Raw genomic sequence first — 27,047 nt, forward strand, 5'->3', positions numbered from 1 at the left:
GGGATCTTCCCAGACTGGGGCTTGAACCCGTGTCCCCTGCATTGGCAGGCAGATTCTCAACCACTGTGCCACCAGGGAAGCCCCTAAGTTGCAGTGTATCTTAAAACAACATATTTTATAGAAAAAAAAATTTTTTTTCGTTCTAAGGAAACAGCTCTATTGTCAGATATGTGCTTTTATCTTAATTCATTTTGGGGGCCTAGACCTTACAAGTAAAGTTTTAAGTGAGAATGACCTTTTGGAATTCTTCTGGAGTCTGAAAAAGTAGGAGTTTGTGTTGAAAGTACTTGAATTAAGTCTTATTGATGCTTTTAAAGCACAGCTGTTTAGCTTAGTCTTCTCCCTCTGCAAATGTGAAAGGCAGGAGCTATTCTCTATCATGAATATATAGTGAAATGCACTGGAAAAATGGTGATAATCATTCCTGACATTTCTTAATTCCCTGCTTTGAGGGCATGCTAGAAAGAGGAGATGGTATTTGTAAAATAATGTCCTGCTCCCTTGTACCCAGAATTATGTCCTCACTTACCAAGTACAGCACAGAGAAAGCAAGGCAAAAGGGAGGGATATTGAGAATTACTTACTGTTGTTTTAAGTATTGCTCTATATTTTTAAAGCATAAATATTGATGTAGATTTGCATTTAAGCTATGAGAACCCAGTGTCTTGACTCAGTGGGGGAGTTTTCAAAAATCATTCTTCTAAAATTGATTTCTCATTGGCTGATATCCTGAGGATAAGTGAAACCAAGCCATTCTTTTCAATCTTGGAAGAACAAGAGGAGTGCAAGTGCTTATCTAAGAAATAAGACTAGAAATATCTACATTTATGGGACCTCCTAAATCTTAAAACAGAGAAACTACAAATTTTCTTCTTCCCTTGGTGTATTATCATGCAGCAATCACTATGAAAATGCCTCACAGCCCATGGGCTTTTATACAGCCACTCCTCCATAATAATGATTAGCTTTATTACTTAAAGTCCAGGCTTGCCTTATAAGCAAAAATCAGTATATTCATAGAACCATAGAATTTCAGTGTTGGAAATGATGTCAGAAGGCCATCTAGTTATATATAGGAATCCTTTATGAAGTGTTTTTGGCAAGGGGTCATCTAATCTCTGCCTGATCACTACCATTACTGGCAAGCTGAACTTCTTGAGGCATCTTGCTTTCTTCTTCACTGTTGGTTCTGTTAGAAAATTTTCTCTCAAGGAGTCAAACTTCTTATTCACCTACCTTTTGTGGTAATACAAAGTAATTGTTTTCTTTTTCATGTATTTATATGTTTGAGGATAGCTATCATGTTACTTATATTTGCTGTGCCCAGAGTGAATATTCCTGGTTCTGTTAGTATTTCTTTGGAAAATGCTAATAATCATTCCTGTCATTTTCATAACCCTGTATTTTGATGGAGGGTGTTAATCATTGTGATTGTCCCTCCTTATGAATGCATTCCATCTTGGCAGTGTCCTCGTTACAGTGTGGCATGCATAACTAGAGGCAGTGCTGCAAAAGTGTAGAATACAGTGACACATCTTGTTTTGAACATAATTTGGGTTATATAATTTAATTACTGCAGCCTAAAATTGAATATATTTCTTTGGTGTAGATGATGGAAAAATCTCTAAGAACTTAGCCTGAGTGTGTTTCTTCACCTTTTCTTTGAAGTCAGAAAGGCATATGTAAGTACTTTGATAAATGATGTAATGTAGTGGCATATTTGAGTGGTACAGGTATTTTAAACCTAGCTCCAGTTCTTGAAGATGGTGAACATCTGCTTAGAGGTATTGTAGAGCTCCACAGTGCACTAATTGAATTACTCTTTTCTGGAGTTGCCGACTGCACTAATTGAATTAGAATCAGTGTGTGTGTGTGTGTGTGTGTGTGTGTGTGTGTGTGTGTGTGTAACTGAGATAATTCCGAGACTGTGGGAGATATGAATGATGGTGTGTACTGTGCTGCTATCTAATGGCAGCGCGTGGAAGTACTGCCTGGTCTCCAGGGAAGACAGAATGTAGTCATCTGATCTAGTGTGACCTTAGTCTAACCCCATCCAGTTTAGTTCAAAAGGTCTCAGGATGTATTTTTGTAGTTCTAAATCTAAGAAGAAAGAATGTGATTAATTTACCTATTAAGAATTAAGATATGTTTTATTAGGCATAAAGTTTTTTACAAAGTATTAAGTCTCAAATATTCAACTGAATTAAAAACTTCTAGCTTCTAATATCAGTATAATTGGTGAAAACAAATCCAAATGTACTGAGTCAATGGGTCATGTTCTTTTTCATTTTGCCTTTCATATGACATAAATGTAAAAAAGAATTACCTTTTAAAAATTCTTAGCATAACAGAAAGTAATGATATAGGGCTTGTGTTCTTAAATAAAATTTCTTTCTGGTTGTCAAAATACTGAGAGTCAGTCAATTTAAGGGTGTTATCAAATTTTACTATACATAATTATGCTTATATAAAATTTTTAAATTATTATAGGAAATATTTTAATTATAGCAGTCTCAGAGCAAGTTTTACAGATTTCTGCTGCTCTAGTTAATTGTTTAAAATTTAACTTTATCACAAATTTGGTCAAGTTTGAAATTCTCTGAAGTGAAATAGGTAATTCTTCCTTTTCTAAAAAAAAAGAACCCATTAATCACAATTTAATGATTTTTGTAAAACATGAAAATATAATTCTGTACAACTTTAAAAGCAAATACACTGAGGACAACTCAGCAAGCATGAACTGTATTTTGACTCAGTATAACTCTAGGCATTCTAACTTATAAAATAACCCTTAACAGAAAAATACACATGTATAATCACTTGATTTATAGAGTGTGTATGTGGACCTGTAATACCACTTTAACAATAGAAAAGTGCTGTTGGATACCTTTCTTATATAAAAGTTTCAGTCTCTTATATATGATCTTCATTATTAAAATAAAAAGTAAGTTTTAACATTCCAATATTTTATAGGCTAATTTGGTTTTTATTGTAGGATTGAGCTACGTAGGTTTCAGAGCTATACAAATAGCATTGATTAATAGGACTAAAACAGGGGCTTCCCTGGTGGTGCAGTGGTTAAGAATCCGCCTGCCAATGCAGGGGACACGGGTTCAAGCCCTGGTCTGGGAAGATCCCACAAGCTGCGGAGCAACTATGCCCGTGCGCCACAACTACTGAGCCTGTGCACCACAACTGCTGAGCCCGAGTGCCACAACTACTGAAGCCCGCACATCTAGAGCCTTTGCTTTGCAACAAGAGAAGCTACTGCAATGAGAAGCTCGTGCACCGCAACGAAGAGTAGCTCCTGCTCACCGCAACTAGAGAAAGCCCGTGTGCAGCAACGAAGACCCAATGCAGCCAAAAATAAAAGATAAAATAAATCAAAAAATTTTAAATGACTAAAATATATGATATGCACTCTTTATATCTGCTTTCAAGGACATTTTACTGATTTAGAAAATGTATTTTGACACCATGTAGATCTAAAGCTTTACAAATAACATTGCCATTCACAACTAGCCACAACTCAATTTAATTCATGTATAGAGTACCTTCTGTGTGCCAGGTACTGTACAAAGTACTGGGCATAAATTAAGATTCAGACCCTGTCCTCAAGGAGATTACAGTTATTTATTAGACATTTATTGAGAACTTATGTACCAGGCACTATGCAGATAATTTGAGGGACTACTGCTGTGAATAACCATTAGTTTCGTGTATTTTTCCCATTCATTGAGCTAGAGGTCTGGCTTAGTAGCAGGTCTAAGGATCCAGTATACTTATTTTCGTATCAGATATAGCTCATCTCAGCAAAAAGAGTGATCTTAAATGGTTTTCCCTTCTGCCTTTACATACCTTCTAAGGGAGCAGTGATGGGTTTTTTTTTTTTTTTAATTAATTTATTTAAGGCTGTGTTGGGTCTTCGTTTCTGTGCGAGGGCTTTCTCCAGTTGTGGCAAGCAGGGGCCACTCTTCCTCGCGGTGCGCGGGCCTCTCACTATCGCGGCCTCTCTTGTTGAGGAGCACAGGCTCCAGACGCGCAGGCTCAGTAATTATGGCTCATGGGCCTAGTTGCTCGGCAGCATGTGGGCTCTTCCCAGACCAGGGCTTGAACCCGTGTCCCCTGCATTGGCAGGCAGATTCTCAACCACTGCGCCACCAGGGAAGCCCAGCAGTAATGGTTTTGATAGCTTTACATGTAGCTTTAAAAAGAGATGGGTAACATTTATTACAGTGCCTCCTGCTGGTAAATCATAGATTTTAAACCCTGTTGTCTCCAGAATTTGTAGTGCCCACTTGTGGTTTGGTAGTTACTTCAGGTTTTCTTCTGAGGCTATGAGTGGGAAAGAGTCTACTGCATACACGGTATAAAGTACTTCTTTAAACCATCTATTTCTAGAACTTAAATTGTCCTGGGACCCGCTCTTGATATAAAAATTCATAGAAACCTGTTTTTCACAGAGTGTGGTAACTCCTTGCCATAGTGCTGTAGTGTTAAAATTCACATTGGCCAGGTTGTTCTGTAAATTAAACACTGACAGCTGCCCTCAGGGGAACAGCCAATGTATTTATGATGATGTGCTGATTACACAAAATACACTGCAAGCAGAAAACAGCTGCAGAGAACAAACCTCTTAAAAAGAATACAATTACAAATAGCACCCTCAGTATTTCTAGTGGTGAGTGTAGAATATAGCATGCTAATGCAGGTTTCTTACTTAGTCTGCCTGAAAACAAAAAATCTGAAGGAGATAAGTTAAATTATGGTTGGTTGCACGTGTGCCCACATTAGCAATGAACAAATTTTGTTTCTGAAGAGCATAGCTATGAGTGCACAAATATAAGGTGTGGAGTCATTTTAACCCCCCCCACACACCTTTTTTTGTTAGTAGGCTTTATTGGTGCCTTTCTCATATATAGTAGGGCATGGCCTTGTGTCGATAAGGGTTTGGACATTTGAAGGATATTACACAATTGAGCAGGAGAGTATCAAAAATTGTGTTTAAAAAAATTCAGTAGGAATTCCATATGTTAGGGCTTGGATATCAACATTTTGTTTGGGACTTCCCTGGTGGCGCAGTGGTTAAGAATCTGCCTGCCAACGCAGGGGACACAGGTTCGAGCCCTGGTCCGGGAAGATCCCACATGCCGTGGAGCAACTGAACCCGTGTGTCACAACTAGTGAGCCTGTGCTCTAGAGCCCGTGTCACAACTACTGAGCCTGTGCTCTAGAGCCCGTGAGCCACAACTACTGAGCCCACGTGACACAACTACTGAAGCCCACACACCTAGAGCCCATGCTCCACAACAAGAGAAGCCACCGCAGTGAGAAGACCGTGCACCACAAAGAAGAGTAGCCCCCGCTCGCCGCAACTAGAGAAAGCCCACGTGCAGCAACAAAAGACCCAACGCAGCCAAAAATAAATTAATTAATTAATTAAATTTAAAAAAAAAAGACGAAACATTTTGTTTGCAGATACACCTCTATACATTCATTGTTATAATGGCTTTGAAGACGTTTGCCCTTGGAATTAATAAAAGGAGTCACAACTCTGTATCTATGGTAAGGTCTCTGATTTCTTAGATTCTGTTTTTCAAGAATTTGGTGTTTTAGGACACTGTAATAGCTGGGCGATTACATATTTTTAGGAGAATCAATTCTCCGGTATGTCCCCTTTCATCCCTGCATGTTCCTGGTCATGTGCAGACAGGTGAGATCAGAAAAAAATTTAGTTTTCCTTGTTTGAGATTCTCTCTGTTACAGTTTAGGGTCTGTATCTATAAAATATTTCAACCGCTGAGCATGCTAGCTTCTGTTTAAATCAGTAGAAAATATGTTGATCTTCCAAGACATGGATTTACTCAAGCCAGTGGTAAGGTGTAGCAGGGGGATATAGTTATTGGAAACAGTTCACTTCACCCGCCTGAAACTAAGAATCAACTCTTCAGTATATGGATCACTGGTATGTAATAATCGACTGTTATTGGTCTGTCTGTTGGTCTCTTTTTAAATCAGTTTGGAACCTCCTGGAGTTATTTTCTTGCTCTGCTGACATCAATCCCATGTGGCAGAGGAGTTGTGTATAACCACTTTGGTTTAATCAATGCAATAATTGATAAACCAGATAAGATTTAAACTGATTATAGCCCCAACAGAATTCCCCAGAGGCCTTGGACTCTCTTAATTTTGACATGTGTGTTTTGTACCCTGAGGATGAAGTGCAGTTTGAATTATCTGTTTTTATTTGCTTAATGATGGGGAGGGTGTTAAAGTCAAATGTTTAATTAACCCAGCAATGGGCTGCGTTGTCACTTACACACAGCTGATTGAGATATCTCATGGAGAATAGTGAATAGGAATGATAATGTGGCACTGGGACGGAAGATTGCTTTTTCAATCTATTTGCTGGGTCACTGCTTTGAATGTCTTATTGGATGAAAGGCATTCAGCCTGGAGAAAAAATTCAGCATTTAAGTACATTTTGTTCTCTTCTCCCTCTCTAAACGCCCCCCCCCCCAGAAGTTAACTAAAACAGATATGTTCTAGGTTTAATAAGCCATTCATGTACTAGTAAGAGACCAGGGTAGTCAGTAGCCTAAAGCTACATAATTTCCTGTGGAACAGAAAAATCCTAGTAGCCTCCAAGGTATTCTAAATGTGAGCTCTTTTGTCCCTCACATCCCTTGTCCTTTGCCATTATTGTGGAGTTGTCTTTGGTTCCTTGTCTCTTGCCTCTTTCTGCAGTGTTTGCTTGATGTGCAGCTACCTCTAGGGCCACAGGCAGACCTTTTTCTCCTACAGAAGCATATTCTCCAGTACATTTTTGCCATTTCATGCAGCTGGCTTCTATTTGGTTGTATTTCTGATCAAATATTATAGTGAGATTGTCGAACTATTTAAAGAGATGAAAATGTGAAGCATATAGATTCTTGCTCCCTTTGCCACTGCTATTATAAAACAGTTGGTTCCATGTATATTTTATTTTGTTCAGAAGCAGTTTGCTTTCTGTATGAACTAAAATCTAGGCCAGGAGAGATTCTAATAGCCCACATATCAAAAATGCAATTCAGGCAACTGGAGTTTTAATGACTTACTACCCACAAAAAATTCCTTACTAGCTTTATAATCAATGTAAAAGTCTTTGGAGGCATATGAGCAAAACTTAAAAAATTTTTTGTCATGACTTTCCTTTTTTGTAGTTCTTATGCTTCTTCCTTTTATCTCCCAAAGATCTAAGTCAGGAATTCACTAATTTTTTTTCTTTGCTTTAGTCATTTGTATTCCAGAGAGCACAATAGGGAGAAGGATACAAGATTGATTTTTGTGTGTGTGTCCTCTTGAAAGCATAGTCTGGGGCATGACTACTTGTGTGGGGGGGTGTGGATTTACAAAGCAACAGAAGCATATAGCTAGTTTTCAGGCACAGGTTGGACTTTTGCAGGTCAAGGCAGACCAGACGAGTAGCTTATTTTGAGGGACGCAAGTAATAGACGAAATATAGAGCAGCTATTTCAGGAATCATGTAGGTCATTTAATTATCCATTATGATTGAGTGGCTAATGCTCTTTTGGCAATTACATGACCTCTGTTATTCTTGAAACCTTTCCAGGCCCCCGTGGGTCAAATGACCCACCAGTCAGTGCTTGCAGACTTTATTCCACTCAAAAGGAAAGGAGATGCTGGGTGCTACTGGCATTTAGAAATGGCTGTGCTTTCTTTACCAACCACTACCCAGAATATCCTTTGTACAGCAGTCAGTGATAGGCAGCTGGTTTTGAAGTCTACCGTTCCTTCCTCGTATGCAGGAGCACGAGGTATATCGGTTTCCACAAGAGGGAATTGTGGCAAACAAACTTTACTACCAAAGTTGGCTATTATGGTATTCACAGTTTCTGTACTGCAAAGAACAAGTACTGTGGTATTAAAACTAATGTTTGATATCTCTCAAACCAATCATTCATTATCAAACTCTGAAGTTAGTGATTTTTTCATTCCATACTCAACAAAATAGCATTGACGATACTAATAACAGATTTTTTTAAAGAGATCATTGATTAATTTAGCACAATCTGAATTGGTTAATCATTATTTATTCAACTAAATAAAATTAAATAATCATGCTTATATGTGGAATCTAAAAAAAATGATGCAGATGAACTTATTTACAAAACAGAAGTAGACTCACAGATACAGAAAGCAAACTTACGGTTACCAAAGGGGAAAGGGGGTGTGATAAATTAGGAGTTTGGGATTAACAGATACATACTACTATATATAAAATAAAATGTCTATATATAAAATAGACAAGGATCTACTGTATAGCACAGGGAACTATAATATCTTATAATAACCTATAATGGAAAATAATCTGAAAAAGAATATATATATATATAGCTATATCTGAATAACTTTACTGTACATATATAACTATATCTGAATAACTTTACTGTACAATAACTTTACTGTAGAAACTAACACAACATTGTAAATCAACTACACTTCAATTTAAAAAAATCATGCTTAAATGATTATCTGATTTAAAAAAAGCCACTTTAAAATTGAGATGCTGATCCAAGACAGAATAATTCTGCAACATTTAGATGAATGTTTCTGACTTTTTTTTCTTTAATCAATAAAGGATCATTAATATTTCTAAAGAAAATTCTTTACTCCTGCTAAATGATAGTGAAACTTTTGCTTTTTATAATTATAGTGACATCGAGTAATTCTGAGAAAAGAAAATAATGTAGGTTTCTTGTGATTCTTTAGATTAAGAACAGTTATGGCGTGGAAAGTAATGACCACAATCAAACTATTTATAGGGTTTGTTGGAAATGTACAAACAAAATTCTGTATACTTAGCAAAATGGAAGATTACCATTCTCTAGCGGTCTAATAATTTAAAACCACAGGCTTAAGAGAAATAATTTTGTTAGAATAATGCACAAACATATCCTTTAAGTAGAGACCATTTGCATTGTTACAGGAAAAATAATCTATTGGAGAAAAAGAAAAATCTTTTTAAATTTGTTACTTACACAACAAAGAGCATTGTTAACAACAACAACCCTACAAGGTTGTTTGTCCCTGGGGTAGTAAAATTAGCTATCTTTCCAAATAAATGTATCAGACCACTCTTGGTAGAAGTCAAAGTTGATCTGTTTTCTTTTTTTAAAAATTTTGTTGTTTCGTAATATTAACAAATGAAAAATTGAAGACATGAATTGATGTTTATAACCTTTGACCCTTCAGAAATGGAAGCCTTCTCACTTAAATTTTAAATCCTTTAGGCCAGTACTACCTTGGTATCTGGCTACTTAGAGACCTGTGAGAATGTAGTCAGTGTGAATTATATTAGTTGTTTTCTGTTTAAAAACATATTTTCCCTCATTATATATAAAAAAATATATATATATATATATATATATATATATATATATATATATATTAAAATTTCTGTAGTGGAGATGAGCAGAAAATGAGAAAGCAGAATTTACACTAAAAGCAAAAGTTAGAGCTTAAACTCAAGTATCCTGAATGAGTATAATTTGTCTACTGGGCACTTTAAGAGGAAAGCAAGGACTATAAAGCAAAGTGTGATGTTTGATTTCTTATCGGTAAGTTGCTATTCTTTAAGGCATACCCTTCAAGACCTGTGTTGGACTGTGTTATTCACCCATGGAAACCAAAAATCTATATAAGTAAATGAGTGGAGACGGTATTTGTAATTTTAAAGACCTGAAAATTCATTAAGAGTTCGTATAATTAGTGGAAAAGTCCACAGGATAATAAGCCCACAGAAGAATAATTTCTTAATAATAATAAGGAAGAACGAGAGTGATTAAATAAGGGATAGTGCACAGTAGAAATATACACCTAAATACACATCTTAACCTAACCCAATCCAATTTCCACAAATTTACTTATTTACTTGGGATGATTTTATTTTCATTCCAAATGGATAGATTTGGGGATAAGTTTATCAACTGTAAAGGAGCCCTAAATTTCTTCCTCAATATTGTTGAATTGTAATAAAATGGGAGCACCAAAGCAGGGAAGATATCCAAGGTGTGATGAAAGTCATTTAGCAGAAAAAATTCAGGAACAGGAATGACAGAAATAAATAATAACAGGAATGACAGAGAGAACGGATTTTGGCATACCTCCTAAGGGTTCTATAGTTCTCAACCCCATTTTGAGAAATCAAAAAGATCTACCGAAAGCAGATGTCTCTGAGTTACAAAAATAACCAGATGTCCTTATTAGTAGAAGCAAATGTTTGCCTCTTAATTCACACAGAACTATATGCATAGGATCACTGGATGAAATATTGTGTAAATATGGCAGCAAAGAAAATTGTGGCATGAAAGGGTCTGTCCTAAACATGTAAGCATAAAGGTTCTATCTTGAAAAGGAAAAAAAAATATTTTAGATTCATGTAGATTTAAAGGTAAGAGAAGTAAATTAAACTATTTATACTTTTGTTCACTGTGATAAGTGAGATTGGTTTTTTTAATTATGTATGTCTTTCTATCCCAAATCCTCCTGGTGAACCTTTATTCATTTTACTGTGCTTGTTTAGCTACTCTGTGCATTTTCATTGTATTTCAAACAGTGAAAGCATACGCATGAAACACATTTTTTTCTGAACGAATGATAGTCATCTTGGTTCTGTCAAGAAAAAACAAACAACCTGCAGTAGTGTATAAATGCCCTCTTTGCAAGCCTATTGGGATTTAAAAAATATTAAGCCACATTGTTATAAATAGATGTAGTTTGGTGACTGCATTGGGTTGTTAAGCAGAATAAAATGAAAAAAAAGGGCAAGGTATGAAGTTTTTCTGTTTGTTTTTAAATCAGGCCTTTAGAGTCAAAAAACCTTTAGAATTTAAATGGACTCTTACTTCTGATGTGGAGCATGTTAACATAATTACAAGCTCTTTTATATAGTACTTATAGTCATTGCTAAGTTAATGTTCAAACCTTTGATTAAGAAGTCACAAAGCTGAATGTGTTCAGACAGCTGTGTAATAATACCTCTCCTGTTCACAAAACAGAGAACTATTTTATTTTTTTTCCCTGTTCCGCATATTTATTGATAGAAATCTCTCCTCCTATGCTAGCTATATTTTTAATAGTGAAATTTTAAAATGCTGTATTATGATACATTCTATAATTTGAAAGTTAACAAAAGCAGCTCTGCTCCTTCATGTCCTTGCCTTGTCACGCCCTGGTGCTGTTCATCTCTTCCATCCTTCTTATCAGAGTATCTCAGTGCTTAGTTGAGCTTGTTTATCTTAAAAGAGCAGGAGGCAGGCTTTTAGGGAGTAAGCTGCGTGTTCCAGTATAACAGGCACCAATGCTGTTTGACTTGAAAAACATTTGATCTCTTACATTAACAGCCCATGTCACTGTAATAGGACTACAGCCGGGCTGTTGTTCAGTTTTCTATTATTTTAGCTTTGAAAGAACTGTTAGAGCTGCTCCAAAATCTCCGTGTTTAAAATTGTATATTGGCAGTCCCCCCAGGACTCGTAAGTAAACAAGGTGATGTGTGTGGCCAGAGGGAACATATTTTGTTAGCTTTCTTTTAAATAAGAACCTTCTCTATCTAAAGATGGTTTTTGTCTGATCCCTGATAGTGTGCTGCATGACTTTGCTTTTGTAAATTTGCACATCTTAAAACAGATTTTTGTTTGTTATTAATGTGTGTGCTCAGTAACTATTCATTTTGAACTTTAATATTTTTTCTCAAATAGTAGTTTTCTCATGAAGCTTAACTTCAAATATCCTGCACAATTTCCCTAAGTACAGCAGTTTGTGCAGCAGTTGTTGGAAACGGGCAAGCAAGAATCTAAGGGGTATGCTTGTTAGACTTAAATATTACTTAGTTTTATTTTTAAATATTCAGTTATTGGTAATTTCTATGCCAGAAATAGTTGACAGTTGGAATCAGGTAGCAGTATCTAAAGAATAGAAAATAAAATTTGTAAAATCAGGTGGGTCTCTTCCTTTTTAAGAGTACCTCTTATTGTAATAGTGATAGAATGGCAGCTTATTGTAGTAGTGGTGGAATGGCAGCAATTTTACTCCTTCCTTTCTTCCTTCCTCTATCTATCTATTTTTAAGAACCTAGTTTGTTTTCCTATTCTGATTCTTTTCTGATGTAATACAGCATTGCCAGGCCACCCAGCACTTTCCTTGCATTTAACCTAAAATACATACATCAGCCAACACAAGCATAATTGGTTGAAAGGCAGCCATCTATCTGGGGAGTTCTTCTAAATACTGAATGTGTCATGCACTTTGACATGACATATCTGTAATATCTGAATACAGAAAGCACTTTTTGCATTAGCTGTAGGTGTTAAAGCAGTAGTATGTTTTAAGAATGTCTGCTGTGCAAATTCTGGCTTGTGAGGTAATGACAAGTGTTTGCCTGCATAGACAATATATTTTTCCCCTTGAGGTCCCCACACACCTAGTTTCCCTCAAGCTCATCATCTCTGTCAGGTTAATCAATAGGCACCGTATGGCAGAGGGTCAGTAATCAGTGTCATCGTGCCTTTAAATCGTGTTGAAAATTTGCTTAAAGCCTGGGCCAATTAACATCGAGATGATGAATGGATGGGAAGATGGAAAGAGCCTGACGCTCAGGGGCTTTGTGAGGAGGAGATGCTCAGCTGTTGAGCAGCAGACACCAGCGAATAAAATCAGCCATTCATGTGAGCTCAGTCCACCCACTCTTAATGATAATGTCAATCTAGCAAAATATATACACATTGGAGTTGTCACAAGTTCATAAATCAAAGGAGTTTGTCAAAGGCATTCAGATTAACGAGGCAGCAGCAATAACAAGTCAGATTTGCATAGAGAATTGCTCGAATCTCAGTAAATTATGATCCTGTTTTTCATTTGATTATTTGCTAATGTCTCAAGAGGGAGAATGATTATATTAGCATGCAAAATCTACTCCAGAAGTAGAAATCTGAGGTAAAGAAGACCAGCACACTATGACAATTAATCAGCTTCTGCATACTAGCATAAATGTACAAGGCCCAGAAATGAACTTCTTTTTATTATTATTTCTCCTTGCCACTGATCCAAATGGTTCAGCTTGACAGAGACTTTATATTGCTTTAACAGTGTTTTGAATTGTGCCTGCAGGCAAGACATAGTTATGCAGCTATAACCAACCTATCCATCTGCCAACCAGATTGGAATTCTCCTATCCAAGGCTTCCATTAACCCCCACTGACAGCTCCAAACAGGATTAAGAATTTGCAAGCATAAAAAATAGTTGTTCTTTGCAAATATACACAATCCCTTTGCATCTTGAGAAGGGCTACATCTGTGTTTTGTAATTAGTGTTGGACAGTGTAGCAGAGGGAAAAACCTATTTGGCGTTTTTTGGACTTTTGTCATAAGGGAGTAAGGCAGTACTAATGGAAGTTCTGTGTTTGGTTGTCCCAGAGAGTGCTTTCCATTCTATCCGGTTCCTAGCACTGTGCTTGAATTGGTGTTATTACTGGAAAATATCACTTCTTGAAAGGTTTAACTAGTGGATCTTGTTGAAGGTGAGCAGTATAGGGAGGGTTTGATGTGGCTGTGGTTTAATAGAATATGTCAAATGATAAACGTGCTGGAGAAGCAATGTGCATGAAAACATGCCAGAGAATATTATCTTATGAGGACACTTGAGGCCCTCCCTAAAATAAAACTGGTACTTGAATAGGATTCTTCAATCAGCTTCTGAACTTAAATGACCTAAGTTTTCTCCATTGTATCCTAGAAGAATTAATTAAAATTTGCTTAAACACACAACACATACACTACCCCCCTGCCACACACAGTGTTTTGTCATTTTCATTGAAGAGTTTGAATGATTTTTATTTATGTAGCTAAATCATCTTTTAACCTTGTAGAAGAATAATTGGTCTTGTTTTTGAAAATTGCAAATCATATATATTGGGAGGGTATAATTAGCTCCAAATCATGTAATAAGGTAAGGGGAAAAATATTAATCCAATGAGTAATTTACAGGTCAAGCTCATGATATGATGTTTGCAACTAGCTATGGAAATTGGTCTCAAGATTTTTCTCTTCACATGGGTTGTCATTTTACATGATGATGAACAAGTGATTCAAAATCATAGTTTTAATTCACCATGATTTACCTGCTTTGCTAAAATGATACAATTTTCCTGTTACAGAGACCATTGAATTCTCCCAGTGAAGAATGTGGCATAGGTGGAAAATGTTACTTCTAGTTTTAGAGCTGATAATTTTATTTTTAACAGATGTCTGTTCAAACAGGCTCAGGCTCTGTTGCACCATCCAACCTTTAGCAAGATGCTTACTCAAAGATTATTGTAAGTCATTATGAGTGGCTTGACTTTTCATCACTGTGTAAATTAGTTTAGTTTTTTATTTGATTATATAATCAACTCTTAATTATCCATGTCACCAGGAGTTGTGTGTTCCAATAGATAACTGAAAACAGTAAATAAGCCACTTACTAGGTTGTGGAGAATATTGCTCCCGCCATAAACATCTGAAAAGTTAGGAATGCTTTGCTTATCAACAGAAGAACATTTCCTTGTTAATGAAAGGTTGGCAAACTTTATTTGTAAAGGACCAGATAATAAACATTTGAGGTTTTGTGGGCCATAGGACCTCTGTCCTGACTACTCACCTCTGCCATTGTAGTGTGAAAGCAGCCACAGACAAAAGGTAATGAACAAGGGTGGCTAACTTTCAATAAAACATTATTTGTAGAAACTTTATTTAGAGCAGGAGCTGGTAAACTCCTCCTGTAAATTATACTGGCATTAAAGTTTTGGGATGGGGACTTCCCTGGTGGTCCAGCGGTTAGGACTCCACGCTCTCAATGCAGGGGGCACGGGTTCGATCCCTGGTCAGGGAACCAGGATCCCACGTGCCACGTGGCATGGCCAAATAAATAAATAAATGAATAAGTAAAGTGGTGGGATGATAGGACTGTAGTTGGGCTATCACTTTGAAGTTTCTCTGCTATGAAAACCTTTTATTAAAAAATTTATTTATTTTTATTTATTTATTTTTGGCTGCTTTGGTTCTTTGTTGCGGTGTGTGGGCTTCTCATTGCGGTGGCTTCTCTTGTTGCAGAGCATGGGTTCTAGGCACGTGGGCTTCAGTAGTTGTGGCATGTGGGCTCAGTAGTTGTGGCTCGCGGGCTCTAGAGCACAGGCTCAGTAGTTGTGGCACACGGGCTAAGTTGCTCTGCGGCATGTGGGATCTTCCCGGACCAGGGCTCGAACCCTTGTCCCCTGCATTGGCAGGCGGATTCTTAACCACTGTGCCACCAGGGAAGCCCATATTAATCTTTCTTAATCACCACTACTGTCGTGGTGGTCTTTTTTCCTCAAAAATTTTTAGTGGCTCTTTGTTTCCATGAAATTAAATATGAAGTTCTAGGCCTGGTTTTCAAGACCTTCCAGAATTTCTGCTACATTATATCAAGTTACTTCCCTCAACATACATTTTTCTGCCCTAGTGGCTGTGCACCTAGAGCCTGTGCACCTAGAACCTGTGCTCCACAACAAGAGAAGCCACTGCAATGAGAAGCCACTCGCCGCAACTAGAGACAGCCTGCAGCAACGAAGACCCAACTCAGCCAAAAGTAAAATAAATAAATAAATTAATTAATTTAAAAAAATTGACTGAGGATTTAAGTTTGGGATAGAAAGAAAAGTTGAGAAGGAAAGAGCTAGCCTAGAATGGGTGAGAATGGTAAAGAGTGCTTTAAATTTGGATATGTTGGACTTCCCTGGTGGTCCAATGGTTAAGTGGTCCAGTGGTCCAGGGGGTGCAGGTTTGATCCCTGGTCTGGGAAGTTCTGCATGCTGTGCGGTGCGGCCAAAAAAAAAAAAAAAAACCACACAACAACAGAAAAAATAAATTTGGATATGTTGATTTTGAGACAGTTTAAGTTTTTTTAAAAAAAATGTGATTCCTTTTTCTTTGTTTTTCACCCCCAGGTTACTTCTGGAAACATTTTAGCCAAAATACATCCCTGAGATCTAATGCATGGGCTTTAGCAGTATTTCACTTTGACTTTTTCCTACCCAAATTTCTGTTACCATATCTGCATGTCTGCAGATGTTATAACTCTAATGCTTCCAGTTTGAAGTTAAATTCAAAGTTGTCAGTGAGGCTTTTATTCTGCCCTTTAAAGTTCTAACCTAGTGAATGCTGGGTTAAGAGATAAACATTCAAGTTAATATAAAAGGTAACAAGTTATATAGTATCTTTTACAGAAATATTTTCATGTAATGCTAATATTTATACACTATTGTTGCTCCAGGACTTACAGACACATTCTGCAAATGATTTACTATAATGAAATGTTCTATCTGAGTGTTGTGAATGAGTTGTTCTGAGCAGTCAGGTTTTTCTAGTTGGCTCAGGGTTAAGAGGTAGAATATAACTTTTATTTTTATTGAAGGAATTTTTTTCCCTCAATTTATTTTTCATTTATCTAACTTCTGTTTTTCCATTTCTTAACATATTTTCTTCTAGGTTTCATCTGTTTGGTTAATTTTTATTTTGACAGATTTACAGAAAAGTTGAAAGAATAGTACAAAAATCCCCTTATACTTTTTTTTAAGAAATATTTATTTATTTATTTGGCTGCATCGGGTCTTAGTTGCAGCATGTGGGCTCTTTGTTGACGCGTGCGGGCTTCTCTCTAGTTGTGGCGTATAGGCTCAGTAGTTGTAGCACGCAGGCTCTCTAGTTGTGGCATGAGGGCTCTGGAGCGCACGGGCTTAGTTGCCCTGCAGCATGTGGGATCTTAGTTCCTTGACCAGGGATTGAACCCATGTCCCCTGCATTGGAAGGCAGATTCTTAACCACTGGACCACCAGGGAATCCCTTTATACTCTTCACACAGATTCTCCATATGTTAACATCTTACCATGTTTGCTTTATCTCTATACATACACACATATATATACTAACATCCATTTACTTATATTTTCTGAGTTCTTTGAAAGTTAGTTACAGACATATGTCCTTTTACCTCTAAATGTTTCTGTTGTATGTTTTCTGAAACCAAGGACAGTTCTTTTAAGTAACCACAGTACAAATGATACAAATGAACTTATTTACAAAACAGAAATAGACTCACAGACATAGGAAAGAAACTTATGGTTACCAAAGCGGAAAGGTGGGGGGGGTGCAGGGGGGCGGGGGGATAACTTTGGAATTTGGGATTAACACTACTACTAAATATAAAATAGATAAACAATAAAGGACCTACTGTATAGCACAGGGAATTATATTAAATATCTTGTAATAACCTATAATGGAAAAGAATCTGAAAAAGAGTAGATATAAATGTATAACTGAATCGCTTTGCTGTACACCTGAAACGTAAATCAACTGTACTTCAATTAAAAAAAATAACGACAGTACAAATTGTCAAAATCAGGAAGTTGAATGTATAAACAAACTTTGGTACATCCATACAGTGATAATACTTGCCAATGAAAAGGAAAGAACTGCTGATATATGCAAGAACACAATGAACAAATGAATCTCACAAATGAATGTATTATGTTAGGTGAAAAAAGACAGACTCAAAAAATTCATACTATATGATTCATTTTATGACATTTTAGAAAAGACAAAATTATTGAGACAAAAAATAAATCAGTGATCACTGGGGAAAGGGGTTGTAACTATCAAGGGGGATTTGGGAGGTGATGGGACTGCTTTACATCTTGATTGTGGTGGTTACAGAGCTTTATGCTTTTGTCAAAACTCAGAACTATACAACAAAAAAGAATAAATTTTTCCATATGTAAATTTTAAAAGTGGGGAAACAATCAGGAAATTAACATTGATACGATGTTATTAGTTCATCCATAGACTTGTTTCATATTTTTCCAATAATGTCCTTTATACAAACCTTATGTCATAATACCCACTCAGTAATACCCACTCAATAATTACCCATCAAGAACAGATAAAGGGTGGGGAGGAAAAAAATTGTGGATATAGGCTAGATAGTTATTACTCATCCTGTTAGGCTCAGATCACTTATTTTTCACTGTATAATTCAGTGCAGAGGAGTTTACCATCAATTTTGTTTCAGCCCCTCCCCCCCCAATAACCTCAGATCACAAACTGCATTCAGTTACATCTCTTTAGTTTTCTTTAACCTGAAAGCAGTTCCTTATGACCTTGACATTTTTTTAAGTACAGACTAGTAATTTTATAGGATGTCCCTCAATTTGGGCTAGTCTCTTGTTTTCTCATGATCAGATTGAAGTTATGTGTTTTGAGCAGGATGACCTCAGAAGTAATAATGTGTTCTTCTCAGTATATCATATCAAGAGGCACATAAGGTTAAGGTGGTGTCTGCCAGATCTCTCCACTGTGAGGCTACTGTTTTTTTCTTTTGTAATTATTAAGTATATTATGGAGAAATATTTTGAGATTATGTAACTCTCCTGTTATTTGTCACCCACTAATTTGTGTGATAAGTCTTACTTGCATCTTTTAGTTACCCTTAAGTAGAACTTACTGGACATAATGTAGCTTGATGACCCAGGGCAGTTGTGAACGTTGCTTATTGGGATGCATCATAGTTAAAGATACAGGGAATAACTGTGCTACTGAGCTCTCCTAGGTGATGTTGGAGAGCACAGGCTTTGAGAACCAGTTGAGGTGACTATTAGGTATACACAGCTATTTCATCATTCCTGGCCACCCTCGACTGTAGAGCTATTAATTTCTTATTCACTGGGTTTCTGGCTCCCCTCTTCACTATTAGTAGGGTACCTTACTCCTTGCTCCTGATATCATGACTGTTGAATGTCCCTACTCCTATTTTATGCAACAGAGTTGAATTTTTTATATTGATTTGTTTCTCATGGTGGATGGTCCAGTAAAAGTAAAAAATGAGTAAAAAGTTGGGAAAAAAGAGTAAAAAATGCTGGGTTAATCTATCTAAAAAGAACTAGTTATAACAATGTTTTTCTCTTTTTCCTTTTTGTTAATGTTGAGTTACTTTTTTTTTTAAAAAACAACACAATATATAATATATATATCCTTTGCCCTGATGGGGTGGAGAAGGGAAAGGAGCTCCTCTACAGCTCTATGTTCTGCTCTCAGGTAGTAATTATCCTTTAGCTCCCTTCATCTTTTAATACCTTAGACATTCTTATAATACCTACTCAATAGTTTACTATCTAAATCAGATAAAATAGAGGGTCAGAAGGAAGAAAATTATTGATGTGGGCTAGATAGCCACTACTCATCCTATTAGGTTCAGATCACTGTTTTGCACTATGTAATCTAGTATAGAGAGTTTGCCGTCAATTTTGTTCCATCCCAAGCACCTGTAGAGTAAAAATGTGATTTATAATGTCTTCAGTATAACAAACTTCCACCAAAAAGTAATGAGGCTTCCAACTTTATTATAATGACATTTTAAAAAAACAATTAATTTTGAAATATAGGACCTTACATTGAATTAAAAAGGTTTAGGTGATCTGAAATGGTATTTTATTTAAAGGAGGGTGTAGAACTTCATGGTCTGGGAAATAGTTACTTGCAAATTATAAGTTTAAAATTGAATACTGGCTTAATTGAATACAGTTAAAATTGAATATTGGCTTAAGTTTTTATTATATAAGACATTTAATTTTAGCATTTAAAACATCTGATCTGTACTTTTTTTTTTTTAAGAAAAGTTAAATATACAATTGATTTTATGGGTTTAATGTTGACCTTTCCCTTCCTTTGATTCTCTTATAATGGCGTATATTGCTAGTTTCCTTATCTGGAATGCTTTATTTTATTTTACTTTAGTTTATTTTTATTTTTAAATTTTTTTGGCCACACCACATGCCTTCCTAATTCCCCTACCGGGGATGGAACCTGGGCCCTTGGCAGTGAAAGCATGGCGTCCCAACCACTGGCCTGCCAGGGAATTCCCTGGGATGCTTTATAGTCATTAACTCAACTATACCTCTCCTTCATTTTTTTGTAGATAGTCTACATTCCTTTTTTACCCAAAACAGAGAGAAAAAGCAGAATTCTAAAGTTATTGAGCCTCTATCCCTTGCTTGTAACATAGCATTTTTTCTTCTTCTTTGTCCCTAAAATTGACCTTTAATTTAAAGTGATCATTACAAATGTAAAATTATCAAGTTAAACCTCATAAAAGATTTCTGCCCAAAAGGACCTTAATGTATGGCCTGTCAAGGTGACACACAAGGCACACAGATGTTAGCCACAGAGGGCCTTTTGATACTATATGTATGCTATTTATCCTTTAATATCTTTTAAAATATAATATTTGATACAAAGCAAAAAATTCATAATACCTAAATTTAAAACACTGTTATGATCCTATATTCTAATAATGATTTCATACTTGTATGAAGTTTTTCAGATAAACTCATATGTTGGATATAATTTCTGGATATAAAAGTAACTCCTCAGTTAGAATGTGATGAATATATGTAATGTAATGAGTAAATCAGCTGCAAATTCTAAAATGTTAACATTACACATGTAATTGTGGAAAATAGAGCCCAAATAATGTGTACTTGGATTTTCTGTATTTTGTCTTGCAGAGAGTGATTTACATGTGTTACCAGATTTTTTAAAATTATTTTTTAATGTGATAAAGTACACATAACATAAATTTTATCACCTTTAACATTTTAAAGTGTACAGTTCAGTGGTATTAAATACATTCATAATGTTGTGTAACCATCACCCCCATCCATCTCCGTAACTCTTTTCATCTGGTAAAACTGCAACACCCTACCCATTAAACAATAACTCCTCATTCCTTCCTTTTCCCAGCCCTGGTAACCAACATTCTACTTTCTGTCTCTATGATTTTGACCACTCTAAGTGTCTTATATAAGTGGAATCATACTGCATTTATCTTTTTTTTTTTTTTTTTTTTTTTATTTATGGCTGTGTTGGGTCTTCGTTTCTGTGCGAGGGCTTTCTCCAGTTGCGGCAAATGGGGGCCACTCTTCATCGCGGTGCGCGGGCCTCTCACTATCGCGGCCTCTCTTGTTGCGGAGCACAGGCTCCAGATGCGCAGGCTCAGTAATTGTGGCTCACGGGCCCAGTTGCTCCGCGGCATGTGGGATCTTCCCAGACCAGGGCTCGAACCCGTGTCCCCTGCATTGGCAGGCAGATTCTCAACCACTGCGCCACCAGGGAAGCCCCTGCATTTATCTTTTTGTGACTGGCTTATTTCACTTAGCATAATGTCTTCAAGGTTCATCCATGTTGTGGTTTGTGTCAGAATATCCTTCCTTTTTAAGGCTGAAGATTATTCCATTGTATGTATATACCACATTTTGCCTATCCATTCATCCCTCAGTGTACACTTGGATTGCTTACACGTTTTAGCTGTTGTGGATAATGCTGCTATGAACACAGACACACAAATATCTCTTTGAGACTCTGCTTTCAGTTTTTTTGAGTATGTACCCAGAATTGGAATTGTTTGATCATATAGTAATTCCTTTTTAATTCTTTGAGGAACAATACTGTTTCCCATAGCTGATGTACCATTTTACATTCGCACCAAAGGTGCACAAGGGTTACAATTTCTCAGCATCCACATCAATGCCTGTTATTTTCTGTTTTTTGTTTTTGATAGTAGCCTACCTAATGAATGTGAAGTACCTTGTAGTTCTGCTGTTCATTTCGGAAATGATTAGTGATGTTGGACATCCTTTCATGTGCTTGGTGGTCATTTGTATATCTTCTTGGATAAATGTCTACTCAAGTCCTTTGCCCATTTTTTAATCAGGTTGTTCTGTTTTTTTGTTGCTGAGTTTTTACAACTTCTCTCTGTATTCTGGATGTTTATCCTTTATCAATAAATGATTTGCAAAATTTTTTCCCATTTTGTGGGTTGGCTCTTACTCTGTTGATATTTAGAACTCTGAACTCGCTTCCAGTTGAATTGTTGTTATTTCCCTCTTTTTAAGTATTTAAAAATCTCACTGACGTTTTAGGGCCTTCTAGCTGCTGTTTGAAGTGATAATGGCAAGAGTGGACTCTAATTGTAAACTACTGATAAATTTTATTGCTTTGAGCTAACTAAGCACTATGCTGTTTTTAATAAAGAAAAGAAAATCAAATCAGAGAAAAGAGGAAGAGAAATAACTAATTGTTTTTAGGATCCAGACATGAGAACTTGGGCCAATCAAACATTTACTATGGTTTAAAACTAATTATTTAAAAGAGAAGGCAATAATCCTGGTTTAAGTTATCAGCTCAGTATAGACTGGAGGTTTCTTGTGTCCAGTGCCAAAGAACAATAAACTAGACTTATAATGAATATGATCTGCTAGGCAGTGCTTAAATATAGATGAAATACTTTTCCACCTAGATCCCTACATATATTTATTTATATACATGGGCATATGTTTTCCTTTACATAAGTGTATGTCTGTATGTATATAAATCTTCAAATGAACAAATGCATAAATATACACGGTATTCTAGCTTACAGAATTAAAAATGTAATTCAGTTTACTCCCACAGAATAAGACTGAAGATAATGAGAACTGAATTAAAGCTTACTTTCTTTCACAGAATTCCTCAGAGAGAGAAGACTGTAATAATGGCGAACCCCCTAGGAAGATAATACCAGAGAAGAATTCACTTAGACAGGTATGAAATTCAGTCTTACTTAAAAAGCTACCAACAACAAAATAAAAGACAGGAAACCCTCAATTTGCCATTTGTTAAGTACTGGAGCTTAAATTAAGAGTACTCTGAAGTTGGTCTGGCTCTAGCCATCAATTTCAGTCAGTTACATTGTTTTCCCAATCATTTAAAAATTATCCTAGCTATAGGAGTACAGGGCAGTCAGTTGTTTATGTGTAGTGAAAACAAAATCAAAGAAAAGGTTTCTTGTTTAGGAAAAATAACTTGAAGTGCATCTTAAGTGCAGGTAGTAGAATAGTTCTCTTTAAACCTTACTTTTCTATTAAGATTCTTCATACATTAAAAAATAATAATCAAAAGGGATCTACCTATGATGAAGTTAGCTCCTTTTAGTCTAAGCAATATTTGTTTGCTTTTTCTAGAAGTAAAGGCCATTATTAATGACAACTTTAAAATAATTTTTACTCACCACGGTGCCCCCACTCCTCAAAGTTTTTCTTTGAAAGTTCAATTCCATGGTGCTCTTTTTAAAAATTAAAATGTTCAAAAACGTTTGGTCAAAAAATTGGCTCTTCTTACTGCCTGTAGCAACCTCTAACATCTTCCGTCTCTCACTGGCAACAAAAACAAGTTCTTACAGTATTGCCAGCAGTAGTAAAAATAATTTTATTTTACTTGCATTTATGGCATTATTCTAAGAAAAAGGAGAAGAGATTAAATATTTGTTGAGCACCTACCGTGAACCTGATACTTATTTTACTTCACTCTCACAATAACCCTGTAAAGTTGCTAGGTACGATTTCCATTTTATAGATGAAGAAAATGGAGGCTGAGAGAGATTCGATGACTTGTTTATTTAGCAAGTCAGTGATTTGAAACCCAGATCTCAGTGTTGCCAAAGCATTTCTACTTCTGCCTTCTAACTCTATAGGTTGTAGACAGTGTTAATTTAGGGGAAAAGTAGTTGAAATTGTGACACACTCATTTATTTACTATATGTTAAAACATTTTTGGATGGGCAAAATTTTGTTTATAAAAATAATTGTGTGGTAAGTAGAATTGAATCAGTTCAGGGAGCTTTGTTAAATAGCCAAAAGATCAGGGATTGATATTGTTCAGTTAGAGTTTTAACTATTTGGAGATAAACACCTGACCTATGAATCTAAATATATAGGACAAAACTGAATAAGATAAATTTGGAGGTGGAAACACTCTGCCCACTATACAGAAACAACTGTCAGAAAACAATGACATGACAAAAAGTTTTGGCAACTTTATTTAAGCTAACAAACGAATTTTCACTCTGCAAAGTTATAAATTAATTTTAATAGGCTGATCCAGATGGTCCATTTGGAAAATGGATAGGCTGATCTGTTGAAAATTAAACTAAATTTATCTCTCTCATACTTCAAACTGAAGCAAGAGAGAGAATCGTGCCTATTAAGTCCAGCACATACAGATGGACCAGCAGGTCACACATGGGACTAATCTGATTCATTTTAAAAATGAATGCATACATTATTGAATCATTTTATACTTGCAAGATCTGTTGTGTGCAGTATTTGAAATAATGTTGTTTTTTTCATTGCTTTTTTAGCAGGTTCTCTTTACCCCCTCTGCTTTAATATAACAACCGTTTTTGGGTTTGTTTTTGTTTGTCCTCCTAGTGCTCCAAACTGATTTTTCTAATATCTGTCATTCAGTGTTGAGATCCAAGCTCTGGAGATTAATTAGGTCATGAGGCTTTTCCCCCTCCTTTCTTTGTAAAGGGTTTTATCTCCATTCTCTTTGTGAAGAGCATGAACTCAATGTTCTTGGAAAGAGAAATGGCCTTTAGAAATGGGGAAGTAGGAGATCCTCCTGGGGCACTTGGAGTCTTTTAGCTTCTGGGTGTTTTAACAGCCCCATGAATGCAGATTTGTAAATTTATTGCAGTGCCATCTGTTTTTTTGCTCGAACCAGATTACTGTTGGCTTGTGTCTGTCTATTGTGGTGGTCACTCCCTAGGAGCTTGCCCTCTCAGTCTTAGGGATGAGTGATGAATAGCAGGGGTCAATAGAAGCGGGTCACAGGGCAGCTGTCCAGGATTGCCCTGAACTTGATTACGCCACCGCCAAGTTTTTTAATGTAGGATGTAGTATATAAGCTGTTTAAACTCCCTCTTTTCGCTAATGCATATGACAATAATGAAGTGCCATTTGCTCCCACACCCCACCTTTAGTCAAGTTATTATAGATAAAAAGATGTCAAAGCTGCCTTTTACCTAGTGTTGATGTAAGTAGGATTTGCATCATGTGGGCCAGTCTCTTGAGATTCTTTTGCAGACTATTTCTAATGGGGTTTCAGGAACTCTTTCACCACTGATTTTAAAATGCTAAGTTATGTTCTAATAAATTTAGTGTTGTTTTAAACTAATTTTAGAGTTTACATATATTATTCTAAAGTATAGTTTTACCATTGTTGATAGGATATGACCACTGCCTGTTAACTTGGAGTTATTTAACTACTGGAGGAGCTGAAAGAAGTATAATCATTACAGTTCTTACAGACATTAAAAGGGTAAAAGGGAATATGACAAATAACTTTAAGGCAAAAATTTGGCTTCTTCAATGATACGGATGAATTCCTTGAAAAACACAACTTACTGAAACCAAAACAAAGTGAAACAAAATTTGAATAGCCTTATGTCTATTTAAAAAATTGAATTATCAAAACGCCCATAGGGTTTCCTGGTGAACTCTATCAAACATTTAAGGAATAAATAACACCAAAATAGAAAATAGAGAAGGAAAGAACACTCCCTGACTTGTATTATGAGGTTACCATAACCATTATTCCGAAACTTGACAAAGACCTTAGCAGAAAAAGAAACTATTGAAGGAGAAAGTCACGAGACCGTTACTCCCTGTGTCACCAAGTCATTTTGTATACCTGCTTTTCCATTTCATTTCCAACATCAGAAGGCAGTAGAGTTCGGGGCGGGGGAAAGAAATGCAATGTATTCTTTTAATTTTCTAAGTTTTTGAATAATCTTCTGACATCTTGGCATTAAGTGTAAACTTTTATTTAAAGGACGTACAAAGTAGCTACAATTTTCTTCTTACTTTTATTCCTAGAATGTGAAGCCAAGAAAACCATAGCAAATGTGTTCATATCTTTTAATTCATATATGCAAACAAGGGCAAAGGCCTGGGAGGATACATGAAAGTACTCATTACTTTTTGAAAACATAACCTTACAACACACAACTCCTTCTTTGCTTCACATTGGTGCTAATAGGATCTGTCAACCCTGCCTTTCTCTGTAATTGAGTAAATTGTGACCTCTGTCTAATCCTTCTCCCATCCCCCATTCCCTTTGTGTATGTGTCCACTTACCATCCTGAGAACGTGGGTAGTGATAAATAAAGCATTGAGTAGTGCTCTCTCAACTCTTTGAAAGCAGCATGATGCCAGCCCTCTAGTTATATTTCTTTAAGTGTTTACGTTTTTCTGTATTCTTTCTCTTGTGTAGCTGGAACCCTGGGGATGCAAAGCCATGAGAGAGGCCAAGAAGCTAACAAAGTAGCTGTCTCCCTTGTTAGCTTGTTCCTTTATTCTTTAAAAACAAGATAAAAACCATCTGGCTCAGGGCATTACATTTTCCTCCCCCATGCACCTCTATAGATGGAGACTTCACCTGCAGTGAGGGTTTACATTGATTAGGGAGGGAGCAGTAATTCAAGCTTCCATCCTCTTCAAGGATACTTTGCAGTCTTTAAAGGTGCTGACCCACTGAGTTAAACTGTCAAGGGAGGATAAAAAAGTATCTTCATCCCAGGAGGTAACAGCTGCTAGGTTTTCAACACCTTGCATGCTGCTGGAAGAATGTCACAATTGTCAGCTGAAAGAAAAATGACTCTGTTGTCATCTTCTGTTAATGACTGGGCCTTATAAAAGGAACTACATAAGCCTTTTAGAAGGAATAAGTAGCTGTTTTCCTTTCCTACCACCTTCCCCCACCTCTCCCCCAAATGCCCGTGTCGTTCTAAACATTACCTTGGAGTAGATGCACAAAAAACAGCGGTGAAGAACTTAAAGTTAAAACAACCCAGTGTAAGCATGGAGGTCTGATTGGCATAGCTCCTTTATACAGTTGGCTGAGTAGGAGGAACAAGCACATCACTGACACAGAAAATGACATTATCGTGTGTATTAACCAAACAACAACAACAACAAAAAGTCATTCATAAGCCAGTGAACTGAGAGAAAACATACTGTATTTCTGCTCTTTGGAGGACAATTTGTTTTCAAGCAGCATCCAGATGGGTAAATACCACGACATTTCTTTTTTCAAGAGATCCA

General features: G+C 36.3%; 1 protein-coding gene across 14 annotated transcripts in view; it reads left to right on the top strand.

The window, feature by feature from the left end:
* Window positions 1-27,047, top strand: part of BTRC (beta-transducin repeat containing E3 ubiquitin protein ligase) — a 181,917-nt gene that overhangs the window by 76,073 nt on the left and 78,797 nt on the right. For 6 of the 14 annotated variants that reach the window (XM_082408335.1, XM_082408331.1, XM_082408340.1 and 3 more), the window contains one exon: window positions 22,630-22,707. The exons of 5 other annotated variants lie outside the window; for them this stretch is intronic. In XM_082408335.1, coding sequence (XP_082264461.1) covers window positions 22,630-22,707 — 78 coding nt within the window. Of the gene's footprint in view, window positions 1-1,662; window positions 1,683-5,478; window positions 5,566-22,629; window positions 22,708-27,047 lie in introns of those variants that run through there. 3 more of the 14 variants (XM_082408336.1, XM_082408334.1, XM_082408333.1) reach the window with 3 other exon arrangements.

This window comes from Balaenoptera borealis, assembly GCF_965194805.1.
Source record: "Balaenoptera borealis genome assembly, chromosome: 10".
Lineage (NCBI taxonomy): Eukaryota > Metazoa > Chordata > Mammalia > Artiodactyla > Balaenopteridae > Balaenoptera > Balaenoptera borealis.